This window comes from Cervus canadensis, chromosome 18 (assembly GCF_019320065.1).
Source record: "Cervus canadensis isolate Bull #8, Minnesota chromosome 18, ASM1932006v1, whole genome shotgun sequence".
In the NCBI taxonomy this organism is placed as follows: domain Eukaryota; kingdom Metazoa; phylum Chordata; class Mammalia; order Artiodactyla; family Cervidae; genus Cervus; species Cervus canadensis.
In genome coordinates, this window is record NC_057403.1 from 19,107,006 (window position 1) to 19,124,093 (window position 17,088).

Consider the following 17,088-nt stretch of genomic DNA (forward strand, 5'->3'; position numbering starts at 1 on the left):
GCTTCTCTTGGGGAGCACGGGCTCTAGGGTGTGCGGGCTTCAATTGCTGTGGCACCTGGGCTCAGTAGTTGCGGCTCCCAGGCTCCAGAGCACTGGCTTAGTAGTTGAGGTGCACGGGCTTAGTTGCTCGGTGGCATGTGAGATCCTCTCAGCTCAGGGGATCGAAGCTGCGTCTCCGGCACTGGCAGCTGGATTCCTTACCACTGACCCACCAGGAAAGCCCCAAACATCCACTTGTGAGACACCCCAGAAGGCACTTATTGCCACAGGCAGGTACATCCTCAGCTTGACAAGGTTTTGCCAAATTCCTGTCCAAAATGATGGTTCGCGTTTCTGTTTCCCTCAGCCTGCCCCTTGAGAAGAGCCACTTGTGGGGAATGCCTTGGTGGTCCAGTGGTTAGGATGCTGCTTTTCCACTGCAGCGGGTGCACATTCGATCCCTGGTTGGGAAACGAAGGTCCACATGCACCACACCCCCCGCCCCCAAAAAAACATTTTCTCTGAACTGCCCCTTTACTAGGACACCTGGGGGAGGGGCAAGGCTGGCTGGGGTCTGAGCCTGTCTGGGCCAGATGCCACAGGAGAAACATTTGGCCCATTACCCTGTTTTCTGGAAGATAGCAGTAGAAGCACTCCTTGTATTTTCCTTTTTTGGGGGGTGGCCATACCACTTTGCCCTTGGGATCTTAGTTCCCCTGACCAGGAAAGGAACATGGGCCCCCTGCAGTGGAAGTGAGGCATCCTAACGACTGGCCCACCAGGGAAATCCCTCCCCTTCTTGCGTTAATCCAACACAGAGTTTTGTGCTTTTAATTTGGCTGTACCTAGTTGTGGCATGCAGGAATTTTGGTACGTGGGATCTAGTTCCCTGACCAGGGATCGAACCCAGGCCCCCTGCATTGGGAACGCGGAGCATTAACCACTGGACAGCAAGGGAAGTCCCTCCCCTTGTATTAATTCAACACAGGGTTATTTTCTTGTTTGTTTCTTCAACACAGGGTTTTAACGCTAGGTTAGAGGATGCTTGGGCTTCCCAAGTGGCACTAGTGAAGAACCCGCCTGCCAGTGCTCACCAGGTCTGTCTCGGTTGACATGTTCCCTGGGGCTCCTCATGGTGGGACTTCTGAGTAAGTTAAAGGTCATTCACTCCTTCTGTGAATCTCAAGCCCCCTGATGTTTTATCCAATAGGAATAAAGTGAGAAAGTCCCCTAAAAGCCCTGTCTTCTCAGGGCTTAGCTTTTAGTGGGAGCCCAGGAGGGGTGCATGAAGATTGGTCTCCCACAATGTCTCAGAGACAGCCTTTAACCAGAGCGACAGACACCCCAGGGTGCTCCAGGCACTGCCCCCCCGCCGCCCGCCACCTCCTCCCAGACGAGGGTCAGAGGCTGGGCCCAGGCCCCACCGCGGGGAAGGACAGCTGACAAGAGTATCCACTGTTCCAATCTGATTTTATTGAAAAGGAAACATACAAAAATCATGTACAAAAAAAATTAACCAAACATGTACAGAAAATTCATTCCGGTATCTACAGCAGCGAATATACAGTATTTTACAGGCTGGGCCATCCCTCCCCGCTCCCAGACTCCTCCCTCTTCTGAGATTTTCCCCCCCTCCCTGACTCCCCGTCTCCCCCCAGCGCTTCGCCCTGGGGACTAAGGCTGGGGCGGCTTCCGCCAAAATATCCCACCCCCCAAATGAATGCCAGTGGTCACACGTGCTCTCTCTAAACCTATGCAATGGGATTGATGGGGGGGAGCGGGGGGTGGTCGCGGGCAGAGCACAGGATTCACAGTCTGGGCCCCTCCTGGCCACCCCCAGATGAAGGTGAGGCAGGCATGCCCACCACCTGCCGGCTGGCTCAGGGAAGATGGCTGGGCACTGGGCCGGGGCACCCATCAGGACACACCCCACTCTCTGGCTCCAGGAGGCTAGTGGTCACGTTTGGCTCATTTGCTCTTCATGGGCCCCCTCCCCGGGAGGAGGGGGGGAAGCACCAGGGGCCTGAGGCCAGGCCCAAAGTGAAGGAGCGCTGGGGGGAGAGACCCCCGCCCCCCAGTGTCACCGCTGCAGCTGGAATGGGCAGCCAGCACCAGCAGCCTTTCCTGAGATGGTGGTGGGTGGCAGAGGGGAGCAGCTCAGGCCCTGCCCCCTCGGTCCCCGCCGCCTTCAGACGCCAAGTCCGTCAGCCCTCTCTCCCCTGGCCCCTCAGCCAGGGGCCCAGGAGTCCACGTCTCCATCAGTGCTCCCCGGGGCTAGGCCGGGGCTGGGTCGGGAGTGGCTGCCCTGGCCCGCCCCTGGGTTGGGCAGGGCTGTAGTCCAGTATGCTACATGGTGCAGAAAGAGTCCCCCGCGCTGGCCAGGGCGTCAGGAGTTGGGAGGGTCCTGCCCCCCCGAGTCCGTGACGTCCACCGGGCGGGTACAGGCACCTAATTGGGCTCCACCTCGGGGGCTCCGCGGCCCCCGGGGAAGGGCAGGAGTCCCATGATGAGATTGTACAGGACTCTCCAGGGCGAGGGGCGGTGTCGCTGCTGCTCCTCTTGTCTCTGGGAAGGGAGCAGAGAGGAAGTTAGGCTAGAGACGACGGGGTGGGGTGCGCAAGGGGGTCAGGTTCAAGGGCAGCGAGGAGGTAGGCACAGTCCCTCCACCAACCCACTGAGGGCTATCCTGTTATTAGTTCATTGGGTCATCTCCTGGCCTGGAAGAGACTAGGAGGGAGATGATGTGGATGAGGCCCTCAGCATAGGACCTGTGCATATCAGCAGACTCCTGGTCCCTAGTCTCCAGATGAAGACAGTCACCGACCGAAGTCACCCGGGCTTGAGGGGTAGGCTGGACCGCAGCCCACCTGCCCTCCCATTGAAAGCTGATGAGACACACAGAAGGGAGCAGACAGCCCTCCTGTCTCAGCGATTCTAGAACACTTTCTGCAGGAACTGGGAACTATTCTGTGCTGAAGCTGTACAAAAATATGTTTGGGCCAAGTGAACCCCCAGCCCTTTCCCGAGTGGCAGGATGAAGGCTGGGGGCAGCCTCTGGGACCATCTCAGTTCCACAATGCTAGGAAAGCGGGAATGAAGGAAGCTAGATAGAAGAAAAGGCTGCCCTCCAATAAAAATCAACAATATTCAATACTTATGGAGAGCTACAGTTCTCTCCACTCTCTGTGCTGAGTGAAGGCCTAGGTCCTGTGCCAAGGAACTAATCTCATCCCCACCAGATGGGAAGAAGAAACCCATTTTACAGATGCGAACAAGAAGGTCAGATCAACCATGCTAATGATCTTCATGGGTGCCTGGGGGTGGGCTGCCTGGTACCAGTTTGTCTCTGCCTCAGTCCCCACCGAATTTTCCAGCCAGGAGAAGGTGACCAAGGGGCACATGAGATTGGCAGAAATGCCACCGTCCCACTGTGGTGTGCCACTTGGCACAGTCACCTTGCTGAGCAAGCCAACTATCATTTATCAAGGCTAGGGGCCAGCAGACCACCCAGGTATCTACTGTGGAGACACATGTGTGTGCCTGGAGATATGCATTTTTTGGAAGAGCCAAAAGAAATAACAATAAAAGTAAATTACATTAAAAAATTTGAGACACTTCTGGAATATCCTAAATACCCACCAATGAGAAAATGAAGACGGATACTACATGGTGATCCAATCGAATGCTATTCGATGTGGCGTGAAAATGAATGAACTGAAGCTCCCTTGCCCACGTGGATGTATCTCAAGCATAACACTGAGGGGGAGGGAGCAGCTTTGAGAGGAACACACCAGATCACGTTTATTAAGTCTGAAACGCCTCGCAGTCCTAAGTATTGTTTGTGGCCTGGTGAATGTGTTGTAAAAGAATCACCACCCGCGGACCAAGGGGACAAGCCAATCTCTGAGGTTTCCTTTGAAAGCGGGGAGGGGTAGAGGGTCAAGGGGCTTCGCAACATCCGGTTTTTGTTTTTGTCCTCGAATAAGCAAGCAGTGTGGCTGTAATGTTCAGGTTGGACAGAGCAGGGTGGTGGGCGCCCGGGTGTCTGTTATTCTCCGTTCCACCGCCTCAGGCTTCAAGTATCTGGTTGTAATGAGAGGCCTGGCCGCGCGCCCCGGGGGGCGGGGCCTCCGGCGGGGCGGAGCTCCAGGCCCCGCCCCCAGCCCCCCGGGAAGCGGGGTGGCGCGCCGCTGCCGCCGCCGCAGCCGCCGCAGCCGCCGCGCGGGCGGGTGGGAGGGGCGGGCGCGGCTGCGCCGCCGCTGCTGACTCATCGGCTATAAATAGCCCGGGATATATGAGCCGCTCCGCCGAGCGCCGCCCTCAGTCCCCGCGGCCGCGGGCCCCGGGCACGCAGCGGTGCTCGCGGACGCTCCGGCCCCGGCCCCGGCCCTCGCCCGAGCCGTGCCGGCCGCGGCACTGGCCCTTCGGCGGCGGCTCGGCGACCACGCCGCCCCTCCCAGCTGCCTGTCCCCGGCGCGACCCCGCCGCGCAGGGCAGCAGCTGCTGCACATCTGGCTGGGCCGCCGCAGCCCCCTCCCCGGCGGGAAGTCCCACCTGCCGTCTACCCCTCCCCCAGCACTCACCCGCCGCTCGTACAGCGCGTTGAGGTCGTCCGCCATCCGCCGCAGCTGGGCCCCGATCTCTCGGGCCCACTGCTCCTCCTCCCCCCGGACTCCCGGGGCCGCTTGGGTGGGGCCGCCCGCCAGGGCCCCCGGGGCGCTCGGCACTGGCGATTCCAGGTGCTGCTCCGCGGGCGAGAGTGAAGGCTGAGGACCTGGGAAAAGCCGGGGCCGGGGTCACACCCACCACCCCTCTAAGGCCCTGCAGTGGCCCGGAGGAGGGCCGGCTGGCTAGGACTTGCTTCTCCCTTTTCCCGTCGCCTCACTTCTCTTCGGATCCCCACCTCATCTCGAGCGATGCCACTTTGCCAGCCCTCTTAAGAGCTAGATTTCTTACCTCTACTCCCCGAGGGAAAAAAGAAGTCCTGGGGAGGCCTTCCTGGGCTCACCTGTCTAGCCAGTTACCACCCCACTCCCCATGTTAGTCTGGAAGTGCTTCCTCTTGTCCTACCAAAGTTGTTTGTTGATGTTTAGGTCGCTCAGTCGTGTCCGACTCTTTTTGAGACCCCATGGACCGTGGCCGGCCAGGCTGCTTGCAAAACGATTGCCAAATTTTGACTGCTCTACTCAACCGACAGGGAAACTGAGGCTCCCCCTAGGAAGTGGCCCAAGGTCACACAGGGATACGGGGACTGACTACACCCCGAGTCACAAGCCTCGGATCTCCTGCCCTCTAGTGTCCAACCACAGTGAGGCCACACCCCCGGATGTGGCAAAGGTCTGTAAACCAGAAGGCCGGCCCGTGGCCCCCTGTGAGCCTGGAGGCTTGGATGCGGGATGTCCCCGCGCACTTTCTGCGTTCCTCTGACGTCTCTTCCTCCCTCTGTCACGCCGGGTCCTGGCTTGAGGGATCCCTGAGAACTAACCTCAGGGCCTCAGTTTCCATGCCTGTGACTCTGGTCTAGGAACCGGGTCTCCTCCTGCCTCCGCTGGCCAGGAAAGTCTGCCCTCTCCTGACCTCTCCAGGTTCCGGGGACAGGTGGGGAGGGGAGCGGGGACAACCTCTCCCTTGCCACCGAACGGACCGGCCGGACACCACGGAGTTAACAGCCCAGCAGGCAGGGGACCTTTAACCCTTCCCTCCCCAAGACCCGCCCCCCCCACCCTTTCCCCTAGACAATGGCCCCTCCCCCTCCTTCCTCCTCTCCGACTGCAGAGAGGGCGGGCCCTGGGCAAAGAGATGCAGATAAAGGCACCAGGCCACCCTCGACCCCTCCCCGAAGTCCTGAAGTGACAGTCCCCTCTGCCCACACTTTCTCCAGCTGCAGTCCTCTAGGGGCTCCGGGGACCCAGACCTGGAGAGGGTGGGGGGCTGGAAAACAGCTGTTGCCCGGGGCCCGGAAAAGGCCGTGGGCTGCAGCTCGCGGACTGCAGTCCGATTCCAGGAGGGACTTCCCAGTCGGCCTCCCCCCACCCCCCAACCTCCCACTCCGTCTTCCTGCTTCTTGCAACACAAAGACCACACTGGCCACACCCTCCCGTGGCCCGGCCGGCTCGCCACCTCCCCCGACTCACTCCCCTTTCCCGGGTTCCTCGGGGTCTCTCTTTTCCCAGCTCCCGGCATCTCGGGTGCGGGGCAGGCACTCACCGTCGGGTCGTGGGCCTCGGGGCCGGCTGCGGGGACCCCCAGGCCAGCGGGGGGCCCCCAGGGCGGCGGTGACGGCGGGCGGGGCGGTGGGGGCGCAGAGGTAGGCGGCGGGCAACAGGGCGGGGGCGGCCGGGGCAGCAGGCAGGCCGGGTTCGCAGAGGCCGCAGGACACCGCCGAGGGCACCAGGCGGCTGAGCGGGAAGGGGCGCGGGCCGTCGCGGGCCAGGCCCTCTACGGGCTCCGGGGAGCTGCCCTCCTGGCGTGCTCGGGCCATGGCGCTCCCTGGGGCCTGCGGGACAGGGCAGAGGGGTGCGGTCAGCAGCGGGGTAGTGCAGGGGGAGCCCTACGAGGTACCCACCCCACGCGGGGTACACAGGGCGCCCCACTTCTGCCTGCATGGTGGGCTGGGGCAGCCCACCAGGGTCCAGGACACACAGCTGTGATGGAGCGGGCTATAGGTGTGTGTGATGGGCCCTCAGACACCCCCGTCCCAGGGCTGACCCCAGGCCCAGCCAACCCAGAGAGCCTCCCCTGAACATGGTGACCGGCATACAGGAGCGACCAGGGACGCGGAGGCACAGGATGGTTCTCCCAGCAAGGACAGGGGCTCATGCAGGTCCCAGACTTGTGGGCCTGTCAGCAGTGTGAGTTTAAGGGCTGACAGCCCCCCAACACAAAGTCACCCAACCTGGGACTCACACAGGGCCTGGGCTGGCAGGGTTAACTTTTGGAACATAGCAATGGGTGTGCGAGCGCGCGCGCGCACACACACACACAGACACACACACATATACACACACACAGAGGGCAGCCAGGCACTGCGACTGCTCACACAACAAACACCAGGACTCACACAGGACCAAGAGGGGGTGTATGTGGAGGGTACACAACACACACACAGGGCTCACGCAGGACTGGCCCGCCCGACCTCCCACCAGGCCTCCTATTTGTACCCCAAAACACTGAGAAGGTCCCAGGACACACACACACACATACACACAGACCACGGAACAGCTATCCACACATTGCATGCTGGCTGGTACACCCCAGCCCCTCCATGTCAAAAACAGATACACGAAGGAACTGTCAGGATCTCACCCACTGACCCGCTGTTAATATGCCCACGGAGCCACAGAGACTCACAATGCGGCCGTCACAAGCACAGACAGACACACCAGCTGGGGCAGTGTCACTTCTCAGGCACACGTGCCCCTCCCCGTAAGGCACCCGCAACAGATAAGACCTACACCCCTCAGGACTCACACACATATCAACACAAAACAGACCTCCACGGACACACAGGGACCCGTACAACTGCAACACACCCACTTGTCACCAACTCTCAGATCCCGGGACACATGTAAAGCAGGCACACATGTCATCAGATCTAGATGAATCGCCACATGCCAGCAACAACACGGACAGCAGACATCAACCCACCCTCCTCCCCCAACCTCCAAACACCATTACCAACTGTCAGCCCTGGACACGCGCGCGCGCGCGCACACACACTACAGCTAATCCCACACTGGCCTGGCAGGGCGCACACCTAAAGCACCCTCAGAAAACACTGGTCTCACGTGACTGACATAAACACTACACACACGCAGCCCACATGACACATGAGCCAGCCGATCACAGAGACAAGCCCCTCAGACTCAACACACGCACTCTGTCTCTCTCTCTCTCTCACACACACACACACACACACACACACACGGGCTCAGACACATCCCTGTACAAGAGGCTGCCAGCAGCACCTACGGACTGCTCTGCCGAGACCCCACAGAGCCTAGCTCCTCAATTCCCAGACACGGATCCCAGACACACAAGCCAAACACAGACTGAGACAACCCCCCACCACACACACACACACACACACACACACACACACACACACACAACGCAGAACTCACACAGACACCTGGACAGAAAATAGACATCCGCAAGCTGAGCTGAGCCAGATGCCCTGGAGATAGACACAGACACAGTCCACACAGACGAGACCCACAAGCACTCACAAACACAGCCCGTTGGGCAAGATGCACACGTAAACACACAAACAGCTCATTCAGGCAACGCACACACACACCACAGTGCAAGCAGGCAACCGGGAGCCACAGACTCACCCCCAAACAGCACACAGAGACAACTCTCAGAGAGAACACACACAAGTACACCACACATCAACACAGCGCCCAGCCCTCAGGCGCCGCAGCACACGCGGAGAGAACCCCCTCACACAGACACACGGGGACGGCGCCGCACACCCCGACGGGGCCACAGCCCCAACACGCCCCGGGACTGGCACAACCACTCCCTGCAGACCCCAGCACAAACTCGGAGCCAGACACGCGCACACACCCAGGCGAGACACCTGCAGATCCACCACCCCGCACACGCGCGCTCCCACGGCGGGCCCAGACGCCCCCCTGCGCTGTCATAGTCCCCCCCACCTCGCCGCCGCCGCCGCCACGTGCGCCCGCCCCGCCCGCCAGGCGAGCGCGGGGCCAATAACCGGCTGTTGCTGGGGCGCAGCCCCCGCCCGGAGGAGCCGCAGACTCCTCGGCCCGCGAGCCGCCCCCTGTCGCCGCCCCCAGCGGGCGCGCGCCCGGGGTGTGGCCGCCCCTCCACGCCGTCCCCCCCACCCCCACCCCCCGCCCCTCCGGGACTGCAGGGCAGGGGCCGGGGCAGTCCGGGGCGACTTACTTCCCCGGGCCCGCACTGGCCGCCAGGGGGCGCTGCCGAGCCCGCACCCCATTGTTTGTAAACAAACCCGCCAGACCGCGGAGGCACCTGCGCTCTTGGACCCTCAGTGCCTCCCGCCCAGGGACCCCAGCCTCGTGGAGGGTGGGGAGGGCAGGGAGAGAGGGGAGCCCGATGTAGCGACGCAGCGCGCCCTCCCCCCGCACTGTCTCTCCGAGTGCACTCCCGCCACCTCCTCCAGGGAGCCCACCCGGCCTGGCCAATCGCGGCTGGCGGGGATTCGGGGTGCGCACACTCACCCCGGGGGCATGAACACGCCGGAGGGGATGGCGATGGGGGGCGGGCGGCTTCCTTCAGGAGGGCGCGCCCGCCGAGCGCCGCTCGTTGCGGCTGCTGCCGCTCTAACTGCAGTGGCTGTTGCTGTTGCTGCCGCAGCTGCTCCTCGAACCGCAGGCGCGTCCGCGTCCTGGTCACTGCTATTGCTGCCGCTGCCGCTGCTGTCGCTGTTGCTGCCGCCGCCGCCAGGCGCCCGCTCGCATGTGGCTCGCGCCGCGTCTCAGGCCGCCCGGCGGATCCCGGGCCCGCTCGGCGGCCGCCCCGCCCCGCCCCGCCCCCGCCTGGCGGGTCCCACGCCCCGCCCCCGAGTGACGCCACGGCCCGGCCCGCCCGCCCGCCCGCCGCGGACAAGTCGGGACTTGCAGGCGCGCGCCGCGCCCCCTACCTCGGCGCGGGGGGTTTCCCTGCAGCCGGGGGCGGGGCAAGGCTTGGGCCTGGGGGCGGAGGCGCGCCGATCGGGCTTCCGGACGGGCGGGACAGCTGGACACGCACACACTGACACACTGACACAGTGACTGGGACCCACAGACACACACCCCGAGACGTGTGTGCAGGCTGACCGCCTGGCGCTCCAGGGTACACAAAGCCACGTGCGTCAGGGCCACGGGGCCAAGCCCACTCGCAGACACGCCAGATCCACTCCCTGGACAGGGGCGTGGACGCACAAACTCACGCACTGACGGGGCACTCACCCATTCAGGCACAAATACATACATAACACGACTTCCTAACAGTCTCACTGGGACTCTGTGTCAGAGACACAGAAGTTGCCCAAACACCCGCACTGCTGAGCACACCTAGGCTCACAAACCAGTCATGTTCACAAGCTCTGTTCAGGTACCCACAACACAAACACACAGTGGTGGACCCACACAGACACCCACTAAGAGCTTGTTGGCAAACAGAAACTTCCTGATAGGCAGAGCAGGACACACACACACACACACACACACACACACGACACCTGTCCCTGGGACACTTGGACACACTGCTTGATCTACAGTATGTAGAAACACCTACAGGGACCGCCCCCCCCCCAGCAGCTCACACACAAACACACCCCCATCAACTCATAGCTGACACATGAAAACTGTCAAGAAATTGACCCTCCCGGACACAGATCAAGTCAGACATAAAAAGACAGACTCCCCCAACAGACAGTCACAAAGTCACACCTGTGACAGGTTCCTGCTAACTGGCCCGCTGCTGGGACACGCTCCAGAAGCATGTGCACCTGTCTGCACTCACCACGAATCTGGTGAGGGACCCAGAGGGAGAAGAAAGCCCCAGGCAGCTGGCACGGGACATGCCCGGGCAGCCTCTGCAGTGGCTCTCACCCGGGGTTTTCTGCCTTTCAGTTCCCTTTCCTTTCTCAGTCTCCCTTCGTCACTCCTTCCCCCACTCTGATGTGGTGACACGAGGTGGTGTCTAAAGCTCTGGGGCTCTGTCTCCTCTGCACCCTCCATTCCCCTTGCATCACACCCCAAACCCCACGGCGTCATCAGAGGGCAAGTGGCCTCTGAATACCCAGCAGAGAGGGGCTTGTCCAGGTTCTCAAGTGTGGCCAGATGCTTCGATTTCCCAAGAGCAGAGAATGCAGGTCTCACGTGTGATCTCCCTCCTTCAAATACTGGGGACCAGTTCACCCTCCCTCTCTGCTTCCTTTCCTTCATTCACTCAATCATTCATTCATTGACCTTTTCTTCCTTTCTTTCGTCCAGTGTGTTTCATTTTTCTTTTCTTTTTTTTTTCCAATTTCTTTTTATTTATTTATTTTGGCTGTGCCACTCGGCTTGTGGGATCTTAGTTCCCTGACCAGGGGTTGGACCCGGGTCCTTGGCAGTGAAAACAGTGTAGTTCTAACCACTGGACCAGATCATCAGGGAATTCCCCTTCCAAACTGTGGGTCATGACCCATGTGTGTGAACCATGTGTTGTGAAATCACTGGTGTGGATCTTATTCTGAATTCACTGAGATGTATTTACATACCATAACATTTACTCTTTTTACGTGTATAGTTTGGGGAGTTGGGACAAATGGACACTGTTGTACATCACCACATCCAACTTTGAACCCTGTCTATTGCCCTCTGCAAGACTTCTCTTGTGCCCCCCTTTTTTATTTTTTGATATTTTATTTATGTATTTATTTGACTGTGTAAGGTCTTAGTTGCGGCACACAGGACCTTTGATTGTGGCATGTGTGCCTTTGTTGTGGCATGTGGGTTGTTGCAGGCAAACTCTTAGTTGCCACATGTGGGATCTAGTTCCCTGACCAAGGGTTGAATCCAGGTCCCCTGCATTGGGAACACGGAGTCTTAGCCACTGGACCACCAGGGAAATCCCCCCTTGTGTCCCTTTATAGTCAGTCCCTTCTGCCTGCAACTTTAGTGGCTCTTGATCAGACAAAAAAAGAAAACAAAACAAAATAATATCATTTAAAAAATGTTGAAGTCAAAGGAAAATATGGTTTTTGTGAAAATTTTATTATAGCGGTTACATACCAAGTCACAAAGAAAATGGATGTATTGCTGCCTATAGATCGAATTTAAAGGCATTTTAGAAATGCTTCTTTAGACATTTATTAAATGAGATCATGCGTGGAAGTCAGTGAGTACAGTGTCTCATATGTATGTGCATGTGTATATGCTCACATGATAAGTGCCTAATAAATGTTAACTCCAGGGAGCTTTCCAGGTGACGCTAGTGGTAAAGAATCCACCTGCCAGTGCAGGTGATGTAAAAGACATGGGTTTGATCCCTGGGTTGGGAAGGTCCCCTGGAGGAGGTCATGGCAACTCACTCCAGTGTTCTTGCCTGGAGAATCTCATGGAGGGAAGAGCCTGGCAGGCTATAGTCCATGGGTTCACAAAGAATCAGACATGACTGAAGTGACTAAGCGCATGTGCACACACACTCTATCACTAGTATAACTAATTATTGTCAATGTTTGCTCAACCTGGCAGTGATGCAATCAGGAGAAAGGCTCATGGACCAGCCTGTACTTCTTATCCACTGGCCAATGCCCTAAAGCTGCCTCGTCTCAGGCTGGATACCAGGAGGTCACATGTGCTGGAATGTTCTTCTGAGAAGAAAATGAGGGTGAAGGAATCTGGCTTGGTGAGTAAGGGTGAGAGAGGAGGAGAAGACCAAGAACCTACCAGGCCACAAGCAGTGGTACCAGTCAGGACCCTTCCCATGATCTAGTCCAGATCCTGTTCCAAATTCTGGCTTCCTCTCACCCACCAGACCAGGGGTCTCAAACTCAAGGCCATCATGAAATAAATGAGAGAAATGAGTCCAATGGAAGACAACAGGGCATGGTGGGGACTGTGGCTAAATGGAAAAAGCATGTGTCTTCTGGAGGCCTGCAAAGTCAAAATTAGAAACTATATGAGCAGGCTTGCCTGGCTCCAGTGGTGAAGAGTCTGTCTTACAATGCAGGGGACACTGGTTCGATTCCTGGTCTGGGAAGATCCCACATGCTGTGGGGCAACTAAGCCTGGGCGCCACAACTACTGAGTTTGTACCCTCGAGCCTTGGAGCCACAACTACTGAAGCGCATGCGCATAGAGCCTGTGCTAGGCAACAAGGGAAGCCACTGTAATGAGAAGCCTGAGCACCGCAACTAGTAGCTCCCCCTGCTCCCCGTAACTGGAGAAAGTCTGTACAGCAACAAAGTCCCAGCACAGCCAAAAATAAAAAATAAATAAAATTTAAAAACCCTATATGGGCAAAAAAAACCCCAAAAAACCCAACTGTGACTGGCTGAAGGGCTTCCTTTTTGAGACCTACATCCTATGGGCCCAAGGAGGGATAAGCCCCAACCTCCACCTTCCAGACTAAATTTCCCCACCACCACCACCCCAGCAGGTCTCCTGAGGGACCCAGGGACTCCCTCCTCTAATTTTCTGAAGAACCATTCCCTCCAACCCTGCCTCTGATCCCTGCTCCCCTGGAGAGGGGACAGAGGGTTCTGAGGCTCTGAGGGGTCACCAATACCTTTGAGAGAGGACGAGCAACAGAGGCAAATAGAAATACAGAGACAGGAAGACTCAGACCAGGGGAGAGGAGGGAGTCAGAAAGAGCCAGGGGGAGACCAGGTGGAGAGAAAATAAGAGGGGTCAGGATGGGTTGGCTGAGGGTGGGGGAGGTCAGGCTTGGCAGAGAGCAAAGTTGCTTTTTGGCCCAGCGGCATGCAGGATCTTAGTTCCCAGACCAGGGATGGAACCCATGCCCCCGGCAGTGGAGGCGCAGAGTCCTAACCACTGGACCCCCAGGGAAGTCCCTAGAGCAGTCTGTTAATCTCCTCTCTACTGACATGTGAGGTCCAATGTGTCTTTGTTGTGGGGACTGTCTGGTGATTTGTAGGATATTTAGCATTCACCCTGACCTCTATCCCCTGGAGGCCAGTAGCGGCCCCTCCCTTTGTGACAATCAAAAATGTCTGCCAAAAAAAAAAAAAAAAAGTTCTGCAAACACTGCTTAATATCACCCACATGCATGCTAAGTTGCTTCAGTTGTGTCCGACTCTTTGCGACCCTATGGACTGTAGCCTGCCAGGCTCTTCTGTCCATGGGATTCGCCAGGCATGAATACTGAAGTGGGTTGCCATGCCCTTCTCCAGGGGATCTTCCCAACCCAGGGATTGAACCCTCGTCTCTTACATCTCCTTCATTGGCAGGCAGGTTCTTTACCACTAGTGTCACATGGGAATCACCTGGGGGAGACAAAAATCACCCCAGGTTGAGAACCACTGGCTAAAAGAAAGTCACCAGGATCTCCATAACTGAGGCCCATTCTCCCCTCCCCCAAGAATGCACAGAATCTCACCCACGAGCTGGTGCTCTATAGACTTGATGGCCTGACCTAGAATCCCCAGCTCTGCCACCTTCAGCCTGTGTGACCTTGGGCAAGTGGTCCCATCTCTGTTCCTTGATTAATTTCCTCACCTGTGAGTCAGGACGGCACAGGTCCCTACCTCAGAGGATTCTTCTGAGTAAGAAGGTCGGTAAAAATAAAGCACTGGGCTCTAATGGGTCCTTCATACATCATTTCTCTGATCTGTGTGGGGGGAGCTATTGATTCTCTGAGAATCCAGACAAGATCTTCCAGCTAAGACCCCCAGGTTGGGGCAGGGGTTTCAGGTCCGGCCGGTGGGCCAGCCATTAGTGTGTTTCACTGGCTGACACAGTTTCCCATTTTGAATGTTTTCTTTATATATTTGGCTGCACTGGGTCTTTATTGTAGCATGTGAGATCTAGCACCCCGACCAGGGATCGAACCTGGGCCTCCTGCATTGGGAGTGCGGAGTCTTAGCCACTGAGCCACCCGGGGAAGTCCCTCATTTGGACTATTAATGCCTCTCAAAGGGACAGTCAACACAGTGAATATATACAGCATCCAGATTTTGGAATCAGGCTGCCTAGGTTCAAACGATGACCTTGAGGAAGTAGCTTCCTCCTTCTGAGCCTCAGTTTCCCCACGTGTACAAAGACGATCGCCATAGGACCCCAACTTCAATATGAAGATTAATAAATGAGTTCCGATTTGTAACGCAGGTAGGACAGTATCGTATCGGGCAGTGCTGGGCTCCATGTGAAGTGCTGGGTGAAGAAAACAACGTCCCAGCTAGTTTACTGCGGACCCGCAACCTGCCCCGATATCTAGAATGCTGTTCCGGGGAAGTAGATTTCTCAGCACGCGAGAGGGAGTTGGGAAGGACTTAACTTTTCAGAGCAGGCTCTGAGTCCTGGCTTTCCGCGGTGGGGAGGGGGGGCCTCCCGGGTCCCCTCAGTGCGGCCGGCCTCCCAGGCCCCGGGGCTGGACTGGAGCCGGGTGGGGGCTGGGCGGGGGCGCCGGTGTCCGCAGGGTCCGAGCGGCCGGCGCGTGTGAAGGTTACCGCTCCCCGGCGGGGCGGGGGCCGCGCGCTGTTGCTGGGGTCTGCGGGGCCTGCCCGCGCCCGCGCCCCCCCTCCTTCCCGGCCAGCCAGTGAGCGGTACCCGCCGCCGTTGCCAGGGGAAACTCGCCGCCCCGTTACCCAGCAACAAGCCTGGCCCAACCAGGCGCGAGGACCCCCCAGGCCCCGCCCGCCGCTGCCCACCGCGTGCCCAATGCCAGGCGGGCAGAGCCGGCCCGGCTCCCGGAGACGGCGAGCGCGCTCATTGGCCGCCGCCGCGCCCTCCTGCCCGCCCGCCCGGATCTGGGGGAGCCCTCGGCGCGGGGGGCGGGGAGGCGGGCCCCGAGGAGCAGCCGGGCTCACTGCCTGCAAGCCTGCGGCCGGCTGGGGTGAGGCCCGGGCTGGGCACTGCCGTCCCCCGCTTCCCGCCCCCCCCCCCCGCCCCGGTCCGCCCCGTACTCGCACTCCCCGGCGAGGATGGGCACTTGGGATGGGCTGGAAATAGGAGCCGCGCATCCCGTTCCTCCCCGGGACGGCACGCTGGAGTCGGCCTTGTGGAAACAGGGAGCAAGCCTCCCCTTCTCAGAGGGAGACCTGGGCATCCTGACCCCGCAAAGATAGGAGCTGGTTGTCTGCACAACATGCTCCCCCAGACCCTCCCCGATCAGGATTTAGGCATCTTGACTTAAAAAAAAAAAAAACAGGGGCTGGGGAATCTCTCCCAGAAAAAGATCCCATAAAAATAGGGGTCTCCCCTTCTCCCCAAAGGACTCAGGCATGCCCTGTCCTGTGACAACGAGGATATGAACCCCTCCCCACCCCCCAAGGGATGCTAGTTTTCCAGTCCCTGGAAAGAAGCATTCAGGAATTCAGGATGCCGCAAGAAGGGAACCCAGGCAGGTCTGCTTCTGAGAAAGTTGGAACTGAGCTCCCCACCCCCACAGGAAGCAGGACTCGGGTCTTTGGGCCATAAGGCAACCAAGGTGTCTCAGAGTCCCTGGGCATCCTGGCGCCTCACCATACTGATGCTGGGAGACCCCACATGTACACCAGTTTCCAGACTCTCAGGTGTCCAGTTCATCCAGAGTACCACCTGCCCAGCCCCGAGGCGTAGGCTGCGAGCTCGCCTCCCCTCCGAGTCATTTCCCCCAGGGTCTAGCTTGTTGATCTCCCGGGACGCAGGCATCTGACCCCACAGCCACGCCCTCTGCTCCCTGGCACTCAACCTCCTCCCTCCCCCACCTCGAGCATGCCGAGAACCCAGGAGTCGAAGCCCCAAGTGTCACAGAGCCCCCTCCCCCCTCCAGACACCTGGCGAGGTGACCCAGCCCCTCACAGTGTGCAGGGGGTCCCTTCCAGGTCCTGGGGCCCTGGGATGCCCAGGACCCTAGGTCTGGTAGATCCTGTCTCCCAGTGCTTTTAGTTGGCCACCAGGGATCCGGGACTGCGAGCCTGCAGCCTCAAGGGACCCTGATGTGAGCGCCCAGGCTACTCCAGAGAGGCTCAGATTCCTCAGTCCTCACCCCCAGGAGACCCAGGCAGCCAAGCCCCCAGCTCCAGACGCGGGTTGAGTCCAGGTGCGGCCCGCCCCTACCCCGGTACCTGGGGAGGGGGGGGGGCGGAGTCGAGGATTACTCAGCCTCCAGAATGAGGCGATGACATCATCCTGGGGGGGGTGACTAATGGCCGCGCTGGGGGGGGGGCGGGGAAGTTTACCCGGTAACAGCGGCTGCCGCACGGCCCCGCCCCCGGGGAAGGGCCAGGAGAGGGAGGCAGAAGCACACTCACACACACACACACACACACACACACACACAAACATACACAAGCCCACTTAGCATTCCCCCTCCCCCTGCGCATCCCACATCACACACATCTTATTGGGGCAAGGGCAGGGATGAGTGTGTGTGCGTGTGAGATTGTGTGTTCGTGTGACTGGTTTGTGTACTGGAGAGTTCTCT

The 17,088-nt window shown here is 59.1% G+C and overlaps 1 protein-coding gene across 5 annotated transcripts; it reads right to left on the reverse strand.

Annotated features, from left to right (window-relative positions):
• Positions 1–1,432: 1,432 nt before the first annotated feature.
• On the reverse strand, positions 1,433–10,545 carry BBC3 (BCL2 binding component 3). Of its 5 annotated transcripts, none has more exons than XM_043437614.1 (4): positions 10,404–10,545; positions 6,187–6,475; positions 4,563–4,753; positions 1,433–2,544 (listed from the first exon to the last, which is right to left on the reverse strand). In XM_043437614.1, exons 2-4 carry the CDS (start codon positions 6,458–6,460, stop codon positions 2,428–2,430), a joined length of 582 nt encoding a protein of 193 aa, XP_043293549.1. In that variant the 5' UTR covers positions 6,461–6,475; positions 10,404–10,545; the 3' UTR covers positions 1,433–2,427. The 5 variants fall into 5 exon arrangements, with proteins under 5 accessions (XP_043293549.1, XP_043293547.1, XP_043293546.1 ...); XM_043437612.1 differs by lacking the exon at positions 10,404–10,545 and adding an exon at positions 9,192–9,329; XM_043437611.1 differs by lacking the exon at positions 10,404–10,545 and adding an exon at positions 8,551–8,694.
• Between the last annotated feature and the right edge of the window lie 6,543 nt (positions 10,546–17,088).